At 41.0% G+C, this 26,950-nt stretch overlaps 1 protein-coding gene across 1 annotated transcript in view; it reads right to left on the reverse strand.

Moving 5' to 3' along the window:
• Positions 1-26,950, reverse strand: part of LOC122814218 (pleckstrin homology domain interacting protein) — a 2,625,611-nt gene that overhangs the window by 1,362,052 nt on the left and 1,236,609 nt on the right. Inside the window, 2 exon segments of the mRNA XM_044086823.1 lie at positions 11,253-11,355; positions 26,149-26,332. Coding sequence (XP_043942758.1) covers positions 11,253-11,355; positions 26,149-26,332 — 287 coding nt within the window.

Here is a 26,950-nt window from a genome sequence, read left to right on the forward strand (position 1 = left end):
GGTACAAAACTGTACTATGTTCTTCGTCTTCCATTGCTGCAGTCCTTACTATGGGTAGAATCCCAAAGCAGAGGTAAGGGAGGCTGGCAAATCATAAAGAAGCAGGAGCTGACAACATGCCTTGCAAAACAGCTGTGGCAAAACCAGCCCTAGACTTAGAGTAGATGGGAAGGTGATAATGCTTAGAAAGTATGCACTGAACTCCAAGTAGCTGCTTCCAAAATATCCTTAGTTGCCACCCCGTAGAAAAGCTGTTGAAGTGGCAGTAGCCCTAGTGGAATGAGGCCTAATCCCAGCTGGAACCTCCTTGCCATGATGGGAATAACAAAATGCAATGCAAAAGCCAATCCACCTAGAAATAGTTTGTTTTGACACAGGCTTGCCCTGCGAACTCAAAGCAAAAGAAACAAACAACTGCTGAGACTGCCTAAAATCCTTAGTCCTGCTTAAGTAATAACGCAATTGCCTGTGTGTACATCTAAAGTATGCAAAATCTTTTCCCCTTTATTTTGGGGGTCTGCATAAAAGGTAGGCAAATGAATAGTTTGGTTTAAAGCCACACTAGAAACCACCTTAGGCATAAAGGAAGGATTAGTGCGTAATGATACCCTATCCTTATGGAAAATCAAAAGGGCTCGACTGCAATAAGGGCCTGCAACTCAGACACCCTTCTTGCAGAAGTAAAAGCGAACAAACACGCAGTGTTCCAAGACAAATATTTCAATTCAGCAGTAGCCGCAGGCTCAAAGGTTGTAGAGTAAGTTTTTCCAACACAAAATTGAGATCCCAAGCAGGAGTAGGAGCTCTCATTGGGGTCTTATATTCTTAGCCCCTCTAAGAATCTGCCTGAACAAAAGATCACGAAAACAATGGTGGGTCACAATCATAGTGAGCTGAGATTGCTGCAGCATGAATCTTGATGGAAGAGAAGGACAGACCCTTGTCCAGCAACTCAGTAAGATATTGAAGAGCCATACTCAAATTAGGCTCAGAAATCTCCAAATTCTTTGCTTTACTCCAAAATAAAAATCTCTTCCATTTTGCTGCGTACACTTTCCTTGTACTAGGTCTTCTAGCTTCCATAATCACATTTAAAACTTGTTGAGGAAGTTGCGACCTGCTGTGTTTCAACACAGAATATGCCAGGCTGTCAGATGAAGAGAGTGAAGCTTGACATTGAGCAGATGACCGTCCTGCTGGGATAACAGATGTGGAATCAAAGGTTAAGGCCATGGAGGCTTCTTTACCAGACTCCGTAGTAGAGGGTACCAGTGTTGCGAGGCCAATCTGGAGCTATCAAAATCATCCTTAGCCTGTCCTGTCTGACCTTTAACAGTACCTTTGGAAGAAGAGGCAGAGGTGGAAAGGCATACAGATGAAGGTTTGTCCAACTGAAAGACAGAGCATCCACTTTCTAAGCTGTGTGATGAAACCCCTTTGTGCAAAACTGTGGCAGCTGGTGGTTTAGTGGAGAAGCGAACAGATCTATGTCTGGAGTTCCCCATGACACTGTCAATTTCTGAAATACATGAAGATCCAGTTTCCACTTGTGGGGATCCATGATTTGTCTGCTTAACACATCTGCTAAGGAGTTCTGTGCTCCTGGCAGAAACCTTGCCTGAAGAGTTAGGTGCAAGCGTACCGCAGTCTCCCATAAAATCATTTCATGCCTGCATAGAGGATAAGAATGTGTTCCCCTTGTTTGTTGAAGTACCACATGACAGTTGTGTTGTCTGTTAGAATCAACACCTGCCCTGGAAGAAGTAACACCTTGAAAGCCAGCAATGCGAACTGGACTGCTAACATCTCCTTTATGTTGATATGTAGATGCTGTAGTCTGGCAGGCCACTTGTCTTGTATCCACTTTACATTTAGATGAGCTCCCCAAGCAATGTCTGAGGCATCTGTCGGTAAAATCTGACTCGCCTCTGGCCGGGTCACAGAGAGTCCCTTGTTTAGGTGACATTCCTGAGCCCACCACAAAAATACTCTTTGAAGGCAAGGTATTATTTGAATGACAGTGTCTAAATCCTGGCAGTGCTGTGTCCATACATTTCTGAGATACCATTGTAACTTCCTCATATGCAGTTTGGCATTGGGAAGCACCAGAATACAAGATGCCATGAACCCTAATGCTTGAAGGACTGTCTCTGCAGTCAGCACGGACTGATGAGATAGTTGATGGAAGTAAAGTGACAGACTCTTTTGTTTGTCCGGGGTTAAAAAGGCCATCTGGGCTGCTGTATTCAGTCTCACACCCAGAAAGCACCTGTCTTGAGAGGGTACTAGACTGGACTTTATTTCGTTCACAGAATACCCTAGGCATCTTAGCACTGCTATAAGATATTCCAGATGCTGTAGAAGGTCTTCCTTTTCTTGAGCCAGAATCAGGCAGTCGTCTAAATAAGGATAGATTTGAAGTCCTTGTAGCCTGAAGTAAGCTATCACTGGAGCCAGAACCTTTGTGAATACTCTGGGCGCAGTAGATAAGCCAAAGGGCAATGCAGAGAACTGATAATGAGAATCTCCAGCTTGAAACCGCAGATACTTCCTGTAACTTAGCCTGATATGCACATGAAGGTAAGCTTCCTTGAGATCTAAAGTTACCATCCAGTGATCTTTGCCCAGCAGGGTAAAAGCTGTTGTAACGTCAACATCTTGAACTTGGGAATGTCCAGATAAGTGTTGAGGAGAGATAAATCCAAAAGCAGTCTCCACGTGTTCCCCTTCTCTGGTACTAGGAACATGCGAGAATAAAATCCTAGGCCCCTTTCTGACCCAGGGACTGGTAGAATGATGTCCAACACCCATCTGTCTTGAGTAATTAAATCCCAATTTCCTTTGAAAAGAGACAGTTGTCCTTCCAAAGGAGCTGCCAGGCGAGAATCTACTGGCAGTTGAAAAGGCAGGTCATTGGGTCTGTTTACAAAGGACTGACCCTGCCCTCACCAGAAGTCTGAGCAGGTGAACTCCCTGTTCTAGGCCTAAAAGAACCTTGAACCCTGCCCCTACCACGTCTAGACCTACCCCTAGACTGGGAATCATAAGCAGGATATGTCCACCCCTTAGCAGGCCAATTTCTACTAAACTTGGTGGCTGTACCTGCAAAAATCTTTAACAGTTTGCATAGACTTAGCTTTGTCCTCCATTTTCTTTAAAACTGCTTCCACAGGTGAACCAAACAACACATCAGACTGTAAAGGAGCATCCAAAATCCTTGTCTTAACATGCTCAGCCAAATTTTGATCCCTCAACCAGGCATGCCTGCGAAGAACAGAACTAGTGGCAGCCACCCTCGAGGAGGCCTGCACAGCATCAAAACCACATTGCAAAGAATGCTTGCCCACTTGTTCAGACACATAAACTAAATCCAGCAAGTCTTTACAATCAATACCTTCCGCCAAAGCATCCACCTTAGATTTCAATTGTGAAAGGAGATAATTTTGATATTTCAGCATGTGAAACTGACAATTCAACGCTCTCATGGCTAGAGTGGAAGAAGTATACACTTTCTTACCCCACCTATCTAACGCCCTTGCCTCTTTGTCAGTGGGAACAGGATTTTTAACCACAGAGGCCTTAACACCTTTAGGCCCCTGAGAAACAGTTTCTGGGTCCGCCTAGGACTCTTAAACAAATACTTATGAGCTTCGGGCACCCTATAGTACCTATCAGGTTTAACAGGAGCAGGAGGCAAAGAATCAGGGTTCAGGGAAGCCTCTGCAAAAACATCTTCCACCACATTCAACACAGGAGGTATAGCTAAGGGCCTATGCTGGGGTAAAACAAGAATTCCCTAAGCCTCTTCCTGGTATCAGAGTAATCCTGGCCTTCCCATTTAAAGTGTCCTCATGGAATGCAGAGTCTCTGAAAATGAAAAATCCTCAGGAGGAGAAGCCGAAGGAGTGGCATCATCCACATCAGAATCAGAATAATGAGGATACTCCTGCAAATCTTCCGCAGAAGATTCAGAAGCCCTGAACCCTGCTCAAAACTGTCAAACTCTGGATCCACTCTAGGCCTCTTATCAGGAGGGCCATAGAACCTCTAATCATAGTAATCAAATCTTCTGCCATTTTAAGCATATGTTTCTTAGGTACAGAACCCGAAAGGCTAGGAGAAGCCCCTACTGAAGCTGAAGTTGGCCTACCTCTAAAGTAGTTTTGGCAACAGAAGGAGAGGCTCTAACTACTTTGGGAAGAGAGGGAAGAATAGTTACCTGAGAAGCCCCCTCAGCCTGGCCTGCCTCCTGAGAGGGTACATCCTGTAACAGTAAAGTTTCTGCCTGAGACTCTATAGAAACTCCTGGCAAAACCTCTGGCTCCACTGAGCCATCTAAAGAACCGGCGTCCGGGACTGCCGGTTCATCAACCCTAGGCTTCGCTGTTTTGTCCTTGCGCTTCTTGGATGAAGCGGGTGTCGGAGCATCCGACGGCATTTTATAATTGCAACGCTTCCCAAACACTAATCTGGCACAGTCTAACCTCCTCTTAATAGTGCGTTTGTTAAACTTAGCACAAGAGCGGCAACCAACAACGTCGTGCTCAGGCCCTAAACAAGGTATACATAATGTATGGTAATCCCTATGAGGTATTTGTTTCCCACAAGAAATACAGTTATTCACTTTTCTGACATCCGGTTAAATACTGAGGCAAGAAAAACCAAAATGTTCCCCAACGGGTACTTAGCCAACTCTGATTCGGTCTGAAACTCCGGTTTCGGAAATATTTCAGAACGCCAACCTGCACTCGCAAAACTGCTTCTGCATCGGATCACGCGGCAAAAAAGACTGAGGATATGACGCCGGTCATGCGCATTAGTACCCTGACGTACTGACGTCAGTCTAATGCGCCCTGACCGACGTCAGCCTTATACTCTGGTATTCGGGCCGACTGGATGCGGACTATACCCAATAGTAAGGACTGCAGCAATGGAAGACGAAGAACATCCCTATTCAGGTGGAACCTTGATTAATGGATGGGTAATCGGAAATTTGCCATGCGTCTAGCCCTCCTTTCTCTGATGGACAGAGGCACACAAACTGTGTGCAAACTAACATACTCCCTTCTATACAATCTTTAATAATGTCCTAACATACTCCCTTCAAATACAAACAAAAAGATACAAAGGGACACATTTGGGTTGCACAGCTAAGCCTATAAAGGTCTTAGTAGTCATTAGTCTACTACACACCTATGATCCTATGACAGAATTTGCCTGGGAGTAATTTTTGTCTAGTAAACATGTCTGCAATTACTTTGGATGCCCTGGTATATGCACTGTTATTAGAAAGCAGTAAGACCCAATTATGGCTAAATTCACAAACCCTCACAGATTCTCTGCATGGGGTAACAGCATGTTCTGCCTTGCTTGTTTATGTAACATACCACCACCAAACTGAGCATGGATATCACATCCTGAGGGAGTAAGTCCTGAAATGCCTGCAATGCTAGGAGTTCCACATACATTGGACTGTCTTGTTTAGATAATCTCTCTCATCCCAGGACTTGTCATCTCTGGGACTTTGTCAAGTCTGACATCTTTGGGAGGGGACAAGGATGAAACCTCCCACTTCACTGACATCTATCCCTGGGGATGGACACTGCGAGGAAGAGTTGATGTGCTGCTTCTTACACAGTCTCTTCCTCTGGGGGACTAGGAGGACATACATCTAATCTCTTCTGGATAGAAAAAGCCCTGGATCTCTGCAGCATGGCGGCCTGTAGGTTCCACTGTCCTATTCAAACATAAATGAGGAGCCATTAAAGGATCCAGCATTAGTGGTGCCTTGGGGAGGAACTGCTGCAGCCTGCACAAATCCTTGCAAAGATCCTATTTCAGATCTCCTCTGCATCATCTGTTCTACTGAAGTATTCAGGGCCAGAATCTATAGTACCATACAGTTCAGCACCAGCACCATCAAAACAACACCGACACAGACTGTCAGCACCCAAAGGTCCAGAGCTAAAGTAATTACAGAGATTTCTGATGCCAAGGAATTAAAAGCCAAATGTTCAGACATTGATGATGGTCCAGAAAAGTTGCAGGTCAACATTAACACTAGAAGTCTGGCACGGAGTCCCTCAACCCCTAGTGACTCCTGCATTTAAAAGATCTCCATCAAAGAAAACTGACACAGAGAGCAGCAAAATGGAAGCAGTATTATCTGCTGACAGTGGAGCAACAGGTGTAAGTGCGAGTGTTGATTCCATCATAATGATGATGGAACAGAGACCAGAGGAGGAATGGCTGTAGGGGTTAGACATTTGAACTTTTAAGCTGTCTGTGGGACTGTAGGGACTGAGATGACACCATATTGCAGCTGTGCCTTCATGAAGGCTGACATCTTATCTTCCCCAACCTATAGGGGTAAATCCTCCTAGGGAATGGCAGGAATACAGAGAAGAAAAAAGACAAATGTAGATATTAGAAATATGGATAATTCTTGCTACGAAGAAAAACTTCCTGCCTTTATCCTTGGCACAAAGTTGTTAACAACAGATGACTCCTGCTGAGGAGGGGAAGGAAACCTGCTGAGCGTAACTGCTGAGGAAGATGAGATGAAGAAACCCTTGAAAGTTTAAGGGGGGGGATCTTGTGCCCTAACTTCTTACATTTTTTTGAATCCTGTTTTGGGGTCCTTCTCCATAACTAGGCTTAACACTGCTTGTTAACACTACCAAAACAAGCGCAGTAATTCAATAAATAAACATAACAAGAACCCCCCATCGCTTACCCGAGAAAAAAATTGAAGTCTGTTCAGAAGTAGTAGCTGTAAAAGATATTGATGAGCACTACAATAGCTCTTAAGTCATTACAGATTATCGCTGACAAGGAATAAAAATTTCAACCACTTATAGGTTCATTGTTAAGTACAACACTAGCTGCCCTTGTGGGCCATTGTAAGCCTAGTCAAATTCCTTTTCAAAAGTGAGAATCAAACTCTCTTCTTTGTGTTTGTAAGACAAAAATCTTAACCACTACACCAATACCCCAACATGATCAATACAGCTCAAAAAATATCTTACTGGTTTAACCTTCTTTAGAAACGTTGTTAGGTTTCAATGGTGGTGACGAGATCAAGATATCTCTCTTCGAATCAAAGAATTATGTGACGGGAGGAACTTGAGTTTAGAAGTTTCACTGCCTATAAATTGACACCAAATGGGACCAAGTCCAGTTGTTCCAGTGTCCAGACAAGACAGGAGAAATGCCTGCTTTTAAAATCTACAGTGCAACTACAAACAACTCCTTTGTGATGGAAATGCTACAATTTTGATCTTTCATCTCTCAATCTTTCAAATAAAATGTTTATTTACTACATGAAGTTAATGTTCTTACCTACAATTTTTAATTAATACCACTATCTCCCATTGACTAAGTAAAATCAGAGATAACATTTTTTTGTAATTGATGCTGCACCTTTAGAATCAAAATCATATGGTAGTCTGCATTAAACTTGGAACATGAAAATGCAACTCTTCAGTTGATAAACTGCCCCCACACCATATAAATCCAAACTGATTGTCTAGGGGCACTGCTGCCTAAACACAGAGGTACTTATTAAATAAGGAGTGGGAAGCCATGTAAGTTAATGAACGAATTTGGGGGGAAAAACAAGCAAACAAAAACGCTTACACATAGAAAATGGCTACTCATATTCAAAGTACTGATTTTAACTACTCAGCAGTAGTTAAACAGTTTCTTTCAGCTGTCAGTAAAGCATTGAGGGGAATGGGTTAACTTCTCTATATGACAGTTCATAGGATCATAAGAGGTTACAAGGCTAATGGTTCTGGGGACCTTTCAAGCCTAGCCATGAGTTTATCCCCAAAAAGAAACCTCAGTCAGCACCTGTCACCCTATCAATGAGAGACACAGGTGAAACCCCTGGGACAAATTTGTGGTTTCCCATCCACTCATCATGGTTGCGCTTGAAGAGGGTCAACGAGGTGATCTGTTTGACATGTATGGGAAGTCTATTCCAGAGACGGGGCAGCCTCTGGGAGACAAATCTGTCTCTCCAGCAGGTTTTGTTGATGTCGCATATTAGAATCAGGCCTTTTGAGTGGGTAGTGCGTGAGGAATTACACTTAGGGATATGGAGCATCTCTAGTAGGGCAGGGTCCGAGATTGCCTTGTAGGTGAGACACAGATCACCCCTGAGCAATCTGTACAATACAGAGTAGAGCAACAGTGATTTGAGCCTGTCTGCATAGGACAGGTGCTGGAGGCCATGAATTCTCTTTGTGAGGTATTTCTGTGACTTTTCTAGTTGGTGCAGATGTTTAGAGAGGTACATCCTAAACGGGGAGCTATTACTGGTCTAATGAGAGAGGAGTACAGAGAGGTAAATAACCTCTTTTCTGGATGCAATCACTTTACTTACGAGATGAACTAAGTAAAATGCTTTTCTGACCACTGCTGCTACATGATGGTTGAATGTGAGGTTATCAACCTGAGTGCTCTTACCATAGGTTGTGTGCTTAGGGGGTTGCCATTGATGTGGTAATCAGCAGGGGCAGTCTTTTTGCCGAATGGTATGATGACACTTTTTTGCATTTAGGTTGAGGCCATGACTTTGGCACCAGTCATTAGTTGCTGTGAGACCCTCCTGCAGTACATCATCATTCAGGGAGTCAGTGTTAGCACCCAACTTACAGTTGTTCAAAAACTTGGTCAGCCACATGCGATTTGTCTTTTCCTGGGTCTCTGAAAAATAGATGCCAAACAGTAGGGGTCCCAGGAGAGATCCCTGGGGAACTCCACTATTGAAGAGGTCTATTGGTGGTGGAGGTGCCTATTTTGACTTTGAGGGTCCTGTTGTTCTTCCATTAATAAAAATAAGTGTTCAGCTAAAAACAGACTGTGCACCCAAGTCATAAGAAAACACTCTGGAACTGCCAACAGCAGTCTGTTCCAAGAAGATAGTGCACTGGTAAAGGCACTTTCATTATATGCCTATAAGATCATACCCATGCAAATGGAGAATAGTTGCGTGACCGCAGAATCATACACCAATGCACTGTACACAAATGCATGGATCTCACCATACCCAATAGAACCAAGACGCTCTTCTCCAAAAAAAAGGAAGCCAATCTGGTGGTCCCCTGCCATAAACAAACTCTACAACAGGAGGAAGAAACTGATGTGGAATAAGGTGAAGTCCCAAGACTGGAAAAACTCCCTTATCAGCCTCAACAAAAAGTTGAGATCCCTCTTCAAATCCTCTAAAGCTAGCTATGAAAACAGAATTCTAGCAGATAGTAAAGACCATCACAAGGCCTTCTATAGTTATGTAAATAATCTCCACGGCAATACCCAGATTTGCTCTGAGCTACTGCACAATGGTACCTCCTATACCGAGCTAACAGATATTGCCAGTATACTGACAGACAGACTCCGTGCCAACTTTACCACCCCCCCCGCCAAAGGGCCAATCACAATACCAGTAGATTGCCAGGCACCCAGTATTACTGCTGCACAGGTTAAAACAGCACTGTCCAAGGCCAAGAATAAAGCTTCTATGGGACCGGACAATATCCCTGGTTGTGTTCTACATGAACTACAGAGTGAACTGGCACCTCACCTGTATGCCCTGTTCAATCACAGCCTCACCTCAGGCTTTGTCCCTACCAAATGGCGCACTGCTACAGTCATCCCCTCTCCACAAAGGAGGAGCAACTACAGACCCTGGGAACTATCGCCCCATTAACCTGACGAGTCTGATATGCAAAGCTATGGAACGCATCATCATGGACCTAATAAACAAGGATACAGGGAATCTCCAAACTCTGAATTCCACACAGTTTGATTTTGTGAAGGGTAGATCATGCCTGCTTAACTTGGTCGACTTCTTTAAGTTAGTCACCAGAGCTGTGGATGAAGGCAAGGTGGTTCATACAGCCTACCCCGATCTAGCCAAGGCTTTTGATACCATTCCCCAACTCAGGAATCATAGAAAAACTCACTAAGATTGGCATCAACTCCTATATCACTAGGTGGGTTGCAATCTGGTTCACAGACAGAACCCAGAGTGTGAAAGTAGCTGACTCCAAGTCAGACTGCCGACTAGTCACGAGTTGAGTCCCACAGGGTTCGGTCCTGGGTCCTCTCCTGTTTGGCATCTACTTCTCTGAAGTCCAGGCCCAACATGAAGGGACTCAGTCTGACAAAGTTTGCAAATGATTGCAAGTTGGGAGCTATTATTAACTCCCCAATGTTGACATCCTACAGAATGGTCTCACTGAGACAAACGACTACTGTCAGAACCATGGCCTTAAGCTCAATGCCAAAAAATGTGTCATCATCCCCTTTGGGATAAACCCGTTTCCCATGAATTACCACACTGATGGTAGTCCACTGAACACAGAAGGTGTTATAAGAGATCTGGGAACACAGGCTGACAGCAACCTCTCTTTTGATCACCACCTTGCCACTGTGGTCAGAAAATCCTTCTATGTGGCACATCTCATTACTAAGGGTTTTGCATCCAGGAAGAAAGAGGTCATTGTCTCCCTCTACTCTTCCCTCATTAGGCCAATCATAGAGTACAATGCTCCATTTGGCATGTACCTCACTAGACACCTGCAACAACTGGAGAGACTGTAAAAGTGCCTCACAAAGAGGATCCTAGGCCTTAAACACTTGCCCTATATGGACAGACTCAAAAAACTCCAACTATTCTCAGTCTCATATCGCCTACTTAGAGGCGATCTCTGCTTGACTTACAAAGCCATGTCTGACCCAGCTCTGATAGAAATGCTACATTTAAAGAAATCCCAACCCCTCCAACCACACGCTCCAGAGACCACAACCTCATTACCACAATTAACAGAACATGCTGGAGGGACAGGTTCATAACTCAGAGAATGCCCATGCTATGGAACAGACTTCCCATACACTTCAAGCAGAGAAACTCGCCTCACTGACCCTTCTTCAAGAGAAATCTTGATGAGTGGATGGGAAACAGAAAATTCACCCCGGGGATAACTCCAGTGGCTCTACTCGACAGAGGCACTGGGAACTAAGGTCAGGTGGCACTATGCCAGGGTAATCCTATGGCAAGGCTTGTAAAGGCCTTAGGGCCATTAGCCTAGTGCACACCTATGAACCTATACATCTTTTCAATAATAAGCATATGTCATACATGACTCTCAGAATCCCAAGAGTTACTTCTTCTCAGATTAGAGTTCGCTCCTGCAAAGCAGTACAATAGAAATAAAAGACAATTAGGTTCTAAAACTACTTACCTTATGTTCCCTGTGAGCATGACTCACTGCAGATCTTTTCTCTTCAGATTTATATAACCTTATCTCATCTGTCCCTTTTGCAGCTCTCCATCTCTCTTGGTTTCTAAGAAGCAAGAGAACATTTTCAGAAATCTAACTAGACAAGAAAAAAATAGCAGTTCTGTTCAAAGCACATCAGCACTTGAAGAGAGAGAATGGAATCAAAATATGGTATCCATTTCAATACACAAAGGATTTTCACAAAATATGGTTGCAACCTCTCAAGATGCAAGCATTTAGAAGTGTAGCAACAATAAAAATTCTTAAGGCTAGGGTAAAGTGTATATCACTATAACAACAAACACACATGCAACCTGGAGACTTGGATATAAAATCAGAAATATGTAACATACTAGTATATCTACTAAGACCAAGAATAAACTTGAATGCAAATAATCACAGCTCAAGTGCAGTTATTTAGAAACACAGCATAACAGAAAACCTTAACAGAAAATATTTTTACACCACTTTATGGACACTGGATTTATCTATATCAGACCGACCAAATCACAGTTAATATTTTCAACTATAACTCAAAGGGTGATCATCTCACAAACAAGTCAAGTCTCATTTTAATAACTATTTTATTCTTCCATCTTCAAAGTTTATTCCCCAGCTCCCAAAAAAAAATTCATCTCCCAATCAAGTCAGGCCCTATTAAATAATAATATAACATTATAACCATCTCCAGTATTCTTCTTCAAAGCTGTTCACCAGCTCCAAAAAAAAGAAGACCGTAGCAAAATTGTAAAATGCCGTCATTATGCTACTATGACAGCACTAAACACGTGGAGGAGAAAAATTCACCAGTTGTAAGATCTCTAAATACAGACATAATGTTTGCATAATTTAAATGTGATGTCTAGGAGGCTTCTTTAGAAAGAAGAGCATCATCTAAATCACTAAGCAACACTGATGTTATTCAAAACAGAACAAACCAGAGAGAAGGAAAGAGAAATTACATGTCTGCATATATATGCTATATATAAAACAAAGTATTTTGCAACAGTGTATAACAGAAGTTGAGCTTTCTGAATAAGGAGCATCTGTGATCAGCAGTCACAAGTCCTCTTGGTATGAAGCAGCATTCATCTTACACCACCTGTGCCAAAACCATTAGCTAGTATAAAGTGGGTATATGTTAAAAGGTGGTGTTAACTCAAGCTACCTTCATTTCTGCTAACAAGAGTAGTACAAATGTGCAAATACACTGTAATAATAAATTTGAGCAAAAGGATCCCTGCTGCATAACGTGTTGCAGTTAGATGTTGACCCTTCCTGTCTTACTGCATCCTTAGAGTACAGTTGAATTCTTTTGCTCCCCATGACATCAGCTTGACATGCAGTTTAAAACACAGAGAAATTATTATTTTTTTTTGTAGTAAGGTGATCAAAGTAACTGCGGTGGTGGTGCTGCGGTAGCGATGTCGCCTCACAGTAAGACGCTGTCCCGTTTGATTCTCAGTTAGAGCGTCTTCTGTGTGGAGACATGCGTGAATGGGGGTACCTTTTTTGAAGGTTGTGCGTCAGGGCTGGCAACTTGGCATGTAAAAATCTACTGCCAATCATTAGCCGACCGTAGTTCCACTTTGGTGACCCTTAACCGGGAAAAGCCAAAAGACACAACAACAAGTAAGGTGATCAAAAATTATACCTAGTGTGACAGCCATACAATGCCCACAAGTCATCACTCTAAAGTCACAAAACGCCTGAGATGCTTATCTCACTGATTCAGCTGTGATGGAGTAGAGAGTCTAGTAGATCTTCTGAGGGCCTATAACTATTCAAATATGTTTAGCAAAGTTCTTAACATCCATGATGATCAAACAGAAAAGACATGGGAAAAATACAAGCCCAAGGTTCATTCTTCTCAACAAAGGAGGGCTATGGGTATACCACTCGACTTTCCAAGATTTTGCAGCACATCCCCAAATATATCGCCTTATACTTCATCCTGTCCCTTATTTTATTTTCATTTTTTATTTCCTCCTAAATTACACAGTAATGTCAGACAGAGTTTCATACTTTTTATCAGATGTTAAAATGAGGCCCCATCAGTCCAAGTTGGTGGTAGCTCAGGTGGATGTAAAAGATCCTACAGTACTTATCGAAGGGATTAGGGTTTTTAGGCTCAGGTGGATGTAAAAGATCCCACAGTACTTATTGAAGGAATTAGGGGGGGTTTATTTGTATACATATATACAATTCATATTTTTACATATTTACGCATTTACAATACTTGCATATTTTAACATCATTCAATATATTATTTCCATTTTAAGTATCCCCCAACTCTTTTACCCACAACAAAAACCACATTTTTTCCCCAGTATTTCTGTCAATGTCCATTTTCCATTGTATCCAATTTCAGTAAGTCTTTCATTCCGTATAGTCTGCGTTACATATAATATGATTCTGCCAATTGTCTTAGCTTCATTCTGGGACCTTATTCCATAAAACCTAGACTCTATCATGCCCATGTTTAACATTTCAAAATTTAAATAACTTTTAATCAAATCATGTTTACATACTTTCCACAGTTTTTGTATTCTCTCACATTTAAAAAAAACATGTTCTGTAGTTTCCGATTCTTTACATTTAACACATATTCTATCCTGTTTTCTCTTGTATGGCATACTTACCCCCACTGGCAATTTTCCTATGGACAACACCTCCACAAAAAATCATTGCATTCTTTAGGTCTTTTGTAATTTCTGTATCTTGTCATTACTGCTTTTGTCTAACTCTTTCCATGGATCCACCAAATTAAAGGATATCAATGTTAACATACCATTAGTTTCGGTATTCTTTTATACTCTTAATTTCCACAATGCAATGTTATTGTAAAATTCTTTCATTTCTTCATTAATAACACTTTTACTTCTCAAATTTCTTTATTTACAACACATTATTGTTTCTGACAAATCTTATTTTTCATTATTCGTTTTAGTACTTTATACATATTTAAAGAGATTTATCAGCCCCAGACCCCTTGTTCATCTTTCATAAACAAAATTCCCCTCTTAACTGGGTTCAATCTTGACTCCCAAATAAATGAAAAAAAAATGTCTGCATAATCTCTTTTTCATACTTCTTGGCATCATATAAACATTCGGAATACAAGCTATTTTACCTATTATTACAGTGTTTATTAAATGTGCTTTCTTTTTGTATGAAATCATACATGTCTTCCAGAATGTGATCATGTCTTTGATCCCTTTAATAACTTTATCCAATTATTCATGTCTTTATTCTGTCCTTCAATACTATTCCTAAAATATCTATACTCTTTTCACTATATTCCACACCTCCAATAATATCTTCACACGTAAATCCTTTGCTTTTCTCTTAGTTTATGCTTAAATCAATTTTCTTCAAATATGTACTCAATTTTTAATTAGTTTTTCCATCCAGACTGTTTTTTTGCTCTTACTAGAATATCATCAGCGTAAATGTACATGATTTGTAATTGTATCTCCTCCATCATTCTATATCCTCCCTTACTTGACATTGTATTAATTTCCATTACTACTGTGTTCATGATTATAGCAAAGATCAAACTGCTTGCAGGACATCCTTGTTTTATACCACACTGCATTTTCAAATCTTCCCATGTTTGCAGATCTATACATGTAATGAATTTCAAGGAGGCCCATCTCTCCTTCAGAATGTGTAATATATAATCTTGGCACGCACCAATTTTTATAAATCATATCATGAGCATGAAGCATCCTTTTTGTTTTCCTGTCTAATCTATCCAACATGTTTTGGGGCCAATCACTCCAAAACTTAAGTTAGGACAGGAAGAACAAATTGCTTTATAGCTTGAATCTTGTTCCTAGATGTCAACATAGATGTCAACACTGTTTTCAAGATTAATTTAAGTCTTCTAAAATATTCCATACTAAGTTTCATTCACATTTGTACATGTTTTATTGTTGATCCTTCATCAATTCCCAAATATGTATACACTTCCTCTTACTCAAGCTCTTTTATATCACATTGTTGTCCCAAACTGATGTTTTCTTGGTGCTGCAGTTTTCCTGCTTTAAAGGCAGCTTTTGCACATTTATCAAGACCAAATGACATTCTTATAGTATCTGAAAAAGTTTTGACTACTTGCACCTGTGCTTTAAGTTCCTCATCTGATGAGCTAACCAGTTTTAAATAATCAACAAAGAGAAGATGAGAAATCTTTACACTTTGTTGTTTTCAAGGAGCCAAATTATAGCCATGGCCTAATCTGTTAAGTAGACAGCTTAAAGGGTTAGGGGCAAGACAGAATGGCACCAGTGACAGGGAGTCACCCTGGAATATCCCCCTTTGAATTTTTATCCCCGGAATAATAATCTGTCTTTTATCATGACTTAATTGCAAAGTGGTATGCCACTGTTTCATGGTCACTGTAATGTAATTAATCAGTGTAGGGTGAATCTTAAACATTTTTAAGCACTCTTCTCCATGAATGAGGGATACTATCAAATGCTTTCTTGTAGTCAATCCATGCCACACTAAAGATTCTTCTCCTTTTTACAGTTCTCCATTATGACTTTATTTAGCAACAGATGATCCTTTGTTCCATATGACTTTCTTTTATTACTCTTTTGTTCTATTGCCATAATTGAATTTTCTTCTAAATGACTATAAACTCTGCTGGCATCAATTCAGTTGTATAGTTTATATGTCATCAGAAGGCAAGTTATTGGTGTATAAATTTTAGGATAACTTGCAGGTTCACTCTTGAGGACCAGTGCTTTTCCTGTTGTTAACCAGGTTGGTGTCTGTTCGGGGTGCGCATATAAATAGTTCTTACTCGTGGCTAAATCTTTGTGCAAAGATGTTAATATTTTTAGTCAGAAGTTAGGTACTGCATCTGGGCCTGGGATTTTCCAATTGGAGGCTTTTCTTAACTATCTCAGTCTTTCTGGCCATTACTTCATCCCATTTCACATCCTTTACCTTTGAACTTCTTGTTCTTTCTTTTACTTCTTCTATCCATTTAGCATCTTTATTTTGTTCCACAGGATCTTCACAGATATTTCTCCAAAATGTATATATTTCTTCTTTTTTGGGTGGTGTTTCAATTCCTTTAACCTTGTTTCCCAATTCTGTACAGAACCTTTAAGGTAATCAACGAATTGCTTATTTTGTACTTTACCTGTATATTTATCTGTGTATCTTCTAAGTTTTTCTGCCTGTGTTGAGATTTTTAGTTTATTACTTGCAATAGTGCAAGATAGATCCTGATCCATTATAATACTGTACACTGCTTTTATCATGTCTAGTTTTCTGAGCATTTTTGTCTATCTGTTCCCTCTTCTATACTCTAACAGTGACACTTCTAGTCTTAATTGCTTTACATTGTTCTCTATTCAATACTTCCATGATGGCATTTAATTTCTCTCCTTCCTTTCCCTTACTACCCTGTGTTCTTGCGGTAGAATTTTGTGTGTTGCTAATTTAGCTGCACAGCAATATATCCTGTTTACTTCTGTTATAATCGCATGGACCTCCAAGGACAGTCCTAATTATTTTATGCATTTTATCAAACTTCAGACGTTTTTGGCTTTATTGACCTTCTGCAGTCTATTTCTTTCACTGATTTTAATATGTCTATCTATCTCTATTAAATCAAGCAACTATCATCTCATTTTCTTCTAACTAAGAGCACATATTTTGTTCTCCATTTCCTGCAAGCATTCTACAGAGTTCTATAGCATCTTTCTGTGGGACGTTCTCTTTAATTTCATCCTGTTTCATTCGTTGGTCTGTCATATGGGAACTCACTAGCCTATCATTCCTCAACATTGACTGTAACAGAGTTGCCACAGTTTATTGTTCCTTCCCTTGCTGTCCAGCTTCAACTGAACGTTTATACTAGTTTCCTGTGGAAGGCTCCAAAATATCTTCATATGGCAACTGCTCAGTTGCTTTCTGTTCTACTGTTTTTTCCTTAATTTGGATGTCTATTGCTCTATCCTGCTGTGGTGCTTTCTGAGTTACATTTTCTACACTGAATCCTTCGCTTCACAGGTACTCCATAACCTCAGTTTCTATTTCTTTAACTTCTTCATTATGCTGTGGTGCTTTCTGAGTTACATTTTCTACACTGAATCCTTCGCTTCACAGGTACTCCATAACCTCAGTTTCTATTTCTTTAACTTCTTCATTACTAATCTTCTTTTCTATTTTTCCTTTGTCTTCTCATTTTTTCTATTGTAAAGCTTTTTATATCCAGATTCCTTTGCCTGCATTTCTCTTCAAATATCTTTGGTGCCACTCTTTTTATATTGATTAATTTTGCTTTCTCCTTTGCATAAATATTACATCATATTAAATGTATTTTCCTTTCCCATGTCCATATTTCTTCTTCAGATGTCTCCTGATTTTCCTGTTTCTTCTTACTTTGGGGTCTCATTCCACCATTCTGTGATGTAACCTGTGCTAAACCTTCTACACCAAATCCTTCACTTCGCAGGCATTCCATAACTTCAGCTTCTATTTTTTTTTTTTTTTTTTTTTTAACTTCCACTTGATATTTTTTTTTATTGTGAAATCTTCCATTTCTGAATGTATTTGCCTCTATTTCTCTTTGAATATCGTTGGGGTTGCCTTTTTTGTACTAATTAATTTGGGTTTCGACTTTGCATAAATATTGTACCATATCTCTTTCTTTCCCACGTCCATATTTTTTTATACTTTTTAAAAATCTCTAGGTTTTGTTGTTTATATTTTCGCACTTCCTCAGATGGTTCTTTTCCCAAACAGATGAAAGTTTCTTGGTCTATATAATATTTTTCACAAATCTGTTATATTAATGAACACAAAATTTTATTTGAGGCCTCTGACAGTTTTTCTTGTGGAAGTATTTTTCTTTCCTCTAATTTCTCTCAATCTTTTTGTATATCTTCTATCTGGAAATTGTTTTTTTTCTTTTGCGTAATAGCAGCAATACATAATTTCTTTCTTATCCTCAGTAGTCCACTCTATCATCTTCATGGCTCTTCTTTGGCCATCAGTTTTTGTGATTTTTTTGTGGATTGCCAATTCCTTCTACAACAGGGGGGCCCATCCTCCCCCTGGACGTGGCCTAGCCCCATTGTAGGAATGTTTACATATTTTGAGAATTCTACACTGTCATTTTTTTACTCCTGAAACCAGTGCACCTACCAGGATTGGGCACTTTTTTTTATCCTGGGTACTGTGCACTTGCGCCTTTTTTATTATTATTTTTGACCTACTTCTGTCTATGATGTATGCTATACAAAATACAGTCTATATATCAGTGTCATCTTGGTGAGATTTTGTGAAATACAGGGTCTGCCTTGTGAAGGTACTCACCAAGACTAGAGGATGAATTCAATTTTAGCAATACTACTCTCCCTTTGTTTGCTGACTTATCTCTGGCTCAGTATAGGTGGCTCCATTTACACACAATTGTGTATTGCCTTTGACGATGTGGACATAGCTAAAGAATGCCTTGTGGTTGTCCTTGGCCTGGGAGGCTAAATTCACTTAAAATTTGGCTTTGGTAGACTTCATTTGTCCTCTGAGATATTTGTTTAGTTTGATGACAATGCTTTTATCCTGCTGGGTGCTACACCTCCTAATTTTTGCCATGATTTTCTTCTGTTTGTTATACAACCTACTGATTTTGTGATTCCACCAGGATGGCTTGTTTTTTGAGTTAGTGCTATACTTCTTTCTAGTGGTTACAGCTGCCTCTATGTAGCTATTAACATGCTCGTACAGGGTTGCTGTGAACAGCTCTGCATAGGCAGCAGTGTTCTCAGAGATTATAGGAGCTTGAAATTTGCTAGGTTATCACTTAATAGCAGGAAGTCAGCCTTAGAGCAGTTCCTGAATAATCCAGGTTTTATTTTTACTTCAAAGGATACCATTTTGTGGTCTGACCTTACCAGGGAAGATATTATTGTAGGTGGTGCGCAACTCTCTCTCCCATTACTGAGGACCAAATCCAGTATGGCTGCACACCTAGCTGATGTACTGACAATCTAGTCCAGTTATCCAGGGTTTGGATTTACGTCCCTGGTGACAAGTTTTTTGTTTCAGAATATCAATGAGTTGGCAGAACTTATGAAGGAATTTTGGTACTGGTGAGAGAAAGATTTAGTTTAGAGCTTTAATTGAACTATGCACTTTTCTAATGTGGGAGACAGTTATACCCTGGGAAGAAAACTAGGGGTGAATTTTGAAGAGATCACAGCAAGGTGTGGGGAATTTAATGGGAAAGTCTGTTGCGATTTATCCTGACAAAGAAGTAATCTGCTGTGTAAATTATCAGTGTAAGGCAGATGGTTGAAGAGATACTGTAAGTAAGGCTATGTAGGATTATTTGTTCCAGTGCCTTTGTGCAGCTGCAGCAGGAAAGGTGTGACTGTTTGGAAGGCAGCCAACAGGGTAAATGGTTGGCGAGGTAGATATGTTTTATTGCCAGCAAATGGGATGGGGAGTTGAAGGAGGGGTAAGTCCAGTGATTGGTTACGGAAAGAGAAAAGAGGAAGTAAAGTAGGAGGTACACTGTATGGTTAGGGGGTGTAGTTAATTAAGGAGCATTTTCTTAGACTGGCTAGACAGTGTGATCAAGTTTATTGTGGCTATAAAGAAAATGAAGTAGGGGTGGGAAGAATGGGGTAGAGTAGGGAAACAAGGCAACATGAAGTGGGATAAAACATTGACACCCAATCACAGTTGAAGTTTCAAAGAAAGCTATGTCCAACTGCAGAGCTCTGAAAATATACAGCTCAGTAAGCAGTATTATGTTAACTTCATACAATTTGGTTTATTTGCAGTAATGAACAGCTGCAACATGTGAAATCTAAGCAAAAACCTGCTGAATGATGAACGTGTGCTTGAATTTGTTGGGAAAAGCACACAACAGGGAAGTGCAAATCATGCCTGCTTTTGTAAAACACATTATGACTGCTACAGACATAGTAGAGAACAAAAATGATGCGGGGGAGGGGTTCCTTACTTATTTTTCTTGCCTGGATGCAAGTATGATCTGCTTCTTAGTGCTAGCAGTTAAAGTTCATCTAAAATATAAAATGTCCCTTCTCCTACCTTACTAGACTCTGAGGCATGTGTGAACTAGTGAAGATGGCAAGACCTGGCAAGGAAACAGAAGGGGAGAGAAATCAGAGTATTTTCAGTTAGTAATTAGAGACGGGTTTAAGAGACAATTCATAATTTAGTTCAAGTGAGACAATTCATGACAGCAGCTTCTTTTCTGGAAGTTCTACACTGCAGTCTAGCTGGAGTGCAGTGTGCAAGCAAACTAGACTATGCCCTGTGGAGCAGTTTAAAATAAGTAACACAAGGAGTGTTTAGTTTAAGCTGGTCCTGCTAGGGATCAATTGATTTCTAGCACTCTAAACTATCTTTTTTCTGTTTTAAAACTGTAACATGCTCACAGTTCAGTACAAGAAACTGCAACCAAGCAAAACAAACACACGACATGACAATCTTTAAGCAGTCTCCCACAGGGACATTCTTTGGTTACTTCATTTAATAATACCATTTCACCAAAGAACTCCAACAAACAAAAATCAGAAAATATCAAAAAGCAATAGGAAAACGCAAAGCTGAGTTAAGTTACTGCTGCTGAAGGAATTCTAGGCCTAGAACTGATGGATATAATTGCCAGATGAGTAGCACAAGATTCACCAACAGTACACTTCAGTAACAAAAAAGTAATGCAGTATGGCACAGGTACCTTTACGAATAAATTGCAGCTGACAGCCTTTGTATGGGAGTTAAAGTAGTGCTGGAGGAAGGGGATACAAATACAGCTTTGCAACTCCAGCTATAGCAAAGTGCAGAAATCTCACCAGGTGGAAAATGGCAGCAGCAGTGGTAGCTGCAATGAACATCAATGAAGACTACTATAAAACAAACAATTCTGGTCCTCAAACTCCATCCTCCACCCAGGTAAAGTCAGTACCCCTCCTCCTAACATCTCTCACTCCTCAGAAAATATTGCTATCTCATTCAACATACACTTCACACAAACCATACTATCACTAGCTAAACAACACAACCCCCCTCCCCTCCAACCCACACCTTCAACTAGTAATCTCCCCACTGCCTTCTCTTTTTCTCCTGTACCTACCTCCAACATAAAAAAACTCTTAACTAAATTTAAACCCACCAAATTAGCAGCAGACAACCTCCCAAGTGAATACCTACAAATCGCAGCTGATACTCTGGCCTACCCAGTATCCATCTTGATTAACCTATCTCTGTCAGAAAGTTACATTCCCACACCGTGGAAAGTATCACATATAATTCCCCTTCACAAAGGTGGACCCTCCACAGAACTAATCAGTTACTGCCCCATAGTTATTCTCTCTCCACTCTCCAAGATACTAGAGAGATGCATACACTCTCAGGTCTCAGACTACCTCCTTACTAACAACCTCCTTTCCAATACTCAGCATGTTTTCCAACCAAACCATAGCACCACCACTGCCTTACTCTCCTTTACTAACACTATCCTTCAGCATAAAAACAATGGCTCTCTCTCCTCTGCTACTTTCCTAGACCTATCTAAAGCATTTGACATGGTCCCACACAAACAACTTATCTCTGTCCTCAATAACCTATCCTTCTCTAAATCAGTCACCAACTGGTTTCAGAGTTACCTGTCTGACCGCCAACAATCCGCTGTATGGCAGAATGACATATCTCTCCAATTATCTGTCTCCATAGGGATTCCCCAAGGATCCATCCTTGGACCCCTACTCTTCTCTGTTTACACCAATAATCTAGCCTCTGCCACCAAACATGGCACACTCATACAATACGCAGATGACTCAACCATCATCTGCTCAGCCCAGTCCCTACCCAAACTGCAAAAAGTCACACAGGAAGCCTTTTCCTCTGTTGAAACTTGGTTTTCTGATGCCCAATTAATACTCAACCCAAACAAAACTAAAATACTCATCTTCCAACCCACCAAACATACTCAAAACAACTCTCACTTTAACATCACAGCAAAAGACAACACCACTATATACCCAACTGAACACACCAAATTGCTAGGAGTGGAAATAGACAAACTAAAATTTGACATTCACATATCCATGACCATAAAAAAAGTCCACAAAAAACTAGGAGCGTTATACAGAAATAAGCAACTTCTCACCAAAGCAGCAAAGATTTCAATAGCAAATTCCCACCTTATCTCCACCCTACTTAATGCCTCTCCAATATATACCAACCTAAGGCAATGCAATCTAAACAAGCTAGAGACTTGCTACAACAAAATTGCCAAATTCGCCACAGGGGCATCCTACCGTAGTCACCACCGTCTCTCACTTGCTGAACTGGGCTGGCTTGAACTCCCTCACCTCCTTCAGTGGTATCAACTCTCACTCGTCCACAAACTAGTAAACCGTCCACTAAATGTCCCATCCCTCCAGAATCTACTCCAACCCTATCGCACCACCAGACCACTAAGATCCAGCAACAAAAATCACTTGCAGATCACTAAAGCCAATAACTCTGCTGGTGAAGCACTATTCTCTTGCACCATAGCCAAATTATAGAATTCCCTCCCACCCACAATTACCTCCATACCATCATGCACCCACTTCAAAACTTTACTAAAAGCGCACCTAAAAACATGCTGGCTATGCCCTTGCAACTCCCACTCTAATATCACCCACCCCATCCAACCACTACCTTTCTTTCCACTCCACTAACTACCTTGCTTATAGCAAGCTCAGATGCTCATAAGCCTAGTACTTATTATACAGCAGGAACTTCTTATTGCAACATTTGTTAATGTCTGTTATGTACTTCACAGATAAAGATTCTAGTTGTCTACTGATGTACTATGTTCTTCATCTGTAAATATGCTGTAAGTAATTGCTATGTTAAATTGTTAATCGCTATGTAATCCAATGTAACTGTCTGTTTATTTTAACTGTGGAACTTTTCTCCCTGGGCCTCCGCTGAAAATGGACCTACGTCCAGTCGGACACTCCGAGTCAACAAATGTAAATAAATAAATAAAAAGGCCATGCACTTAGCATAGCATTCTAAGAACTTAAAAGTTAAACCTACTTTCTTAATATTAAGGAATGACAGCAGTTCAAGTGTATCATAGTTCTTTAGATAAAATCCTTTAAAACACATTAATATGTATTCTAAGAAAATGTCATAACATTCTTGGTTAAAGACAGCTTTGTTACAAAATTTGTCTCCTTTGATGTCAAATAAGCAAGCTATTTGCAGCCAGCAGCAATGATGCTCATAGGTTCATAGGTTGATACTAGGCTATCTGCCCTAGGGCATTTATAAGCCTAGCCAGAGTGTGTTTGGCTTTCGCCACCCTTTTAGATTAATTGACTGTGCCTCTGTATAGTAGGTCACAGAAGATAGCCCTTTTAAGGTTAGTTTACTGTGCCTCTGTCTAGTAGGGACACAGAAGAGATCCCAGGGGTAAACCTACGATCTCCCATCCACTCGTCAAGATTTCTCTTGAAGAGGGTCATTGAGGGGCTCTGCCTAACATGGATTGGGATTTTGTTCCAAAGTGAGGGGAGCCTCTGGGATATGAATCTGTCCCTCCAACATGTCCTATTTATTTCTGTGCTGAGGTTTAAGTCCCTGGAGCGTGTGGCTCTAAGGGATTTGGATTTCCTGAGGTGGAGCATGTCCATTAATTCTGGGTTGGACATGGCTTTATACATCAGGCACAGATCGCCTCTGAGTAGGCGGTAAGCAACTGAGTAGAGCTGGAGTTTCTTCAGCCTAATTGCGTAGGGCATCTATTTGAGTCCCTTCATCCTCTTGGTGATGTACTTTTGGGGTCTTTCCAGTTGCTGCAGGTGTGGGGTAAGGTACATCCCAAATGGGGCATTGTATTCAATTATGGGCCTGATGAGTAGAGGGGCACAATGACCTCTCTTGATCTAGATGTGAACCCTTTCGTAATAAGGTGGGCTATATAGATGGTCTTTCTAACCACTTTGGCAACGTGATTGTCAAAGGAGAGATTGCTATCTACTTGGGTCACCAAATCCCTAATTACTTCTTCCGTACTTAATGGATTACCACCTATGTGGTAATTTGTGGGCACTTTGTTTTCCCCAAAGAGGATGACTATACACTTTTTGGCATTTAGCTTTAGGCCATGGCTCTGGCACCAGTTATCCGTCTCTGTGAGACCCTTTTGGAGGATGCTTGTGTCAGTCGGTGAGTCGATTATTGCACTCAGTTTGCAGTCATCTGCGAACTTGGTCAGCCATAGTCCTCCCGTGTTAGCCTGCACCTCAGAGAAATATATACCGAACAAGAGAGGTCCCAGGACTGAGCCTATTGGGACGGTACTTGTAACTGGTTTAGAGTCTGACATGGCACCTGCAATTCTGACCATGTGGGTTCTATCCCTGAGCCAGTTTGCAACCCATCTCGTGACATAGGGGTTGATATTTAAGCCAGTGAGCTTATTTATGATGCCCGAGTGGGGTATTGTGTCGAAGGCTTTTGCGAGATCTAGGTAGGCTGTGTGGACTACCTTCCGTTCATCTATGGCCTTTGATGACTTTTTCAAAGAAGTCGACCAGGTTCAAGAGGCAAGATCTGCCCTTAAAGCAGAATTGGGTAGGATCCAGTGCTTGGAAGTTCCCAATGTCTTTGTTTATGAGTTCCATGATGATACGCTCCATAGCTTTACAGACCAGGCTAGTCAGGCTTATAGGGTGACAGTTTCCGGGGTCCATTGTGGCACCACCTTTGTGGAGTGGGACCACTGTTACTGTACGCCATTCCTTGGGTACATATCCTGTAGTAAGGCGGAGATTGCACAGTGACTTTATATGAGGGTTCAGTTCTTCTTGGAGCTTGTGTAAGACGCATCCGGGGACACCGTCCGGTCCCATTGATGCTGTGTTTTTTGCTTTGCAGAGGGCAGCTCTCACCTGTGCATCTGTGATGTCAGGGAGGCTACACTCTGTTGGGATAGACATTTGCTCTTTTGGGGGGGGAGGGAGGGAGACGTTTGCACTGAACCTGTCTGCCAGGATGTTGGCAATGTCTGTGGGTTCAGTGTATTTTTTGTCATTTTGCACTAACTCAGAGCATATCTGGGAGTTGCCACCCAGGTACCTGACATAACTAAAGAATGCCTTGTGATTATCTTTAGCGTCTTGTGCAATTTTTCTTTCGAAGCTGGCCTTAGATGATTTTATGAGGGATCGTAGTTTCTTGCTAGTACTGATAAGAGATGCTTTCCCTTTTTGGGATTTTGCTCTATCATGTAGTAGCTTCCTCCTTCTGTTGTATAGCTTATTTATGGCTGGGGTCCACCAGACATGTCTCCTGCCTTTGGAGGAGTGAGTCTTGGTTTTATTTGGGATAGCACGTTCCATGCATTCCTGTAGGTGTCCATAGAATGCATTTGTAAAGGATTCTGCGGTTTGGGCCGTATTTTCTACTGGCTCGGGGGCTTTGAAGGATTCCACCTCAGTTTTGAGAAGTGTGAAGTTTGCTTTCGAGAAGTTCTTCACCGTGGTTTCCTTGGCTGGGGGTGGGGACAGGATATGGATGTCCAGTGAGATTAATTTATGGTCAGATCTTACCAATGATTTTGCAAAGTACTCCAGTCCCTGCCTTTAAAAGAGCAGCCATACAATCTCTAAATGAACATTTCACATTCATCTCACTCAGAGTTCTCAAATATGATCAATGGGTGACAAAAAGGTAGTGGTAAATGTGGTATAAGGTGAGGTCTAAAAGTCTGAGGCAGAAAAAAGCTTCATGAGAGAGATGTTATAACAGACAACACAAATCAGTAACAGGACTTCTACAAGAAATAAGTATGCCATACCTTGCAACACCAGAGGGCAGTTCAGGCACTACCACCCTTCGGCTCCAGGCAGCAAGATCCCGCTCTGTAGCAATTTCACTCCTCGGAGCATTACTGTGCATCTGCCTGACACCTTCGATCTGCCCACTGCGTCTCAGTCCAACATTGGGAGGAGAGTGCAACTCTGAGGCAGAGCTTACTGATCCTGAAACATTATAAAGATAAAGACAATGACCAAAACAATGTAACATCCTAAATTAATCTTCTAGCAAATGTACAGCTGAAAAAATGCTCACATTCTATAACTGATGTCAACAGTGGATGGTACTTAGCTATGGTAATGTTAACAAGCCCAACTACAAGGATACGGACTGGGGAAAATGGCACTTTTAAAATGGTACATGCAAGGATAAAGGGATCCATACCCAGTTTCCTTACATTACATACAATGCTAAATATGCAGGCAAAATATTACTATGTAGGCAGTTAAAGATGACTCAATCTAGAGTTGAAGAGCCCAGCATTTAAAGGAGTGTCAGACATTAGGGACCATGTGAGACAGCCAGCTATGAGCAGCACACAAAACCATCTACACAGATGGATACAAATTCCCATAAGTGCGAAACACACTGCCAAGTGGTAAACCACTGCTTGCCACAATAACTGAATAAGTAAAACAGCACTTGCAGCTCTGCACATGCACATATAAAGTAAAAGATGACAAGGCTTCCTTCCTCTCCAATATCAGTGCTATATAATGCTCTACCAGAATGCCAACAATTGACCCTTTTACAGCACATCAAAGCTGAGTGAGAGACCTTGT

This window comes from Protopterus annectens, chromosome 1.part1, assembly GCF_019279795.1.
Source record: "Protopterus annectens isolate FY-2018-M chromosome 1.part1, PAN1.0, whole genome shotgun sequence".
Lineage (NCBI taxonomy): Eukaryota > Metazoa > Chordata > Ceratodontiformes > Protopteridae > Protopterus > Protopterus annectens.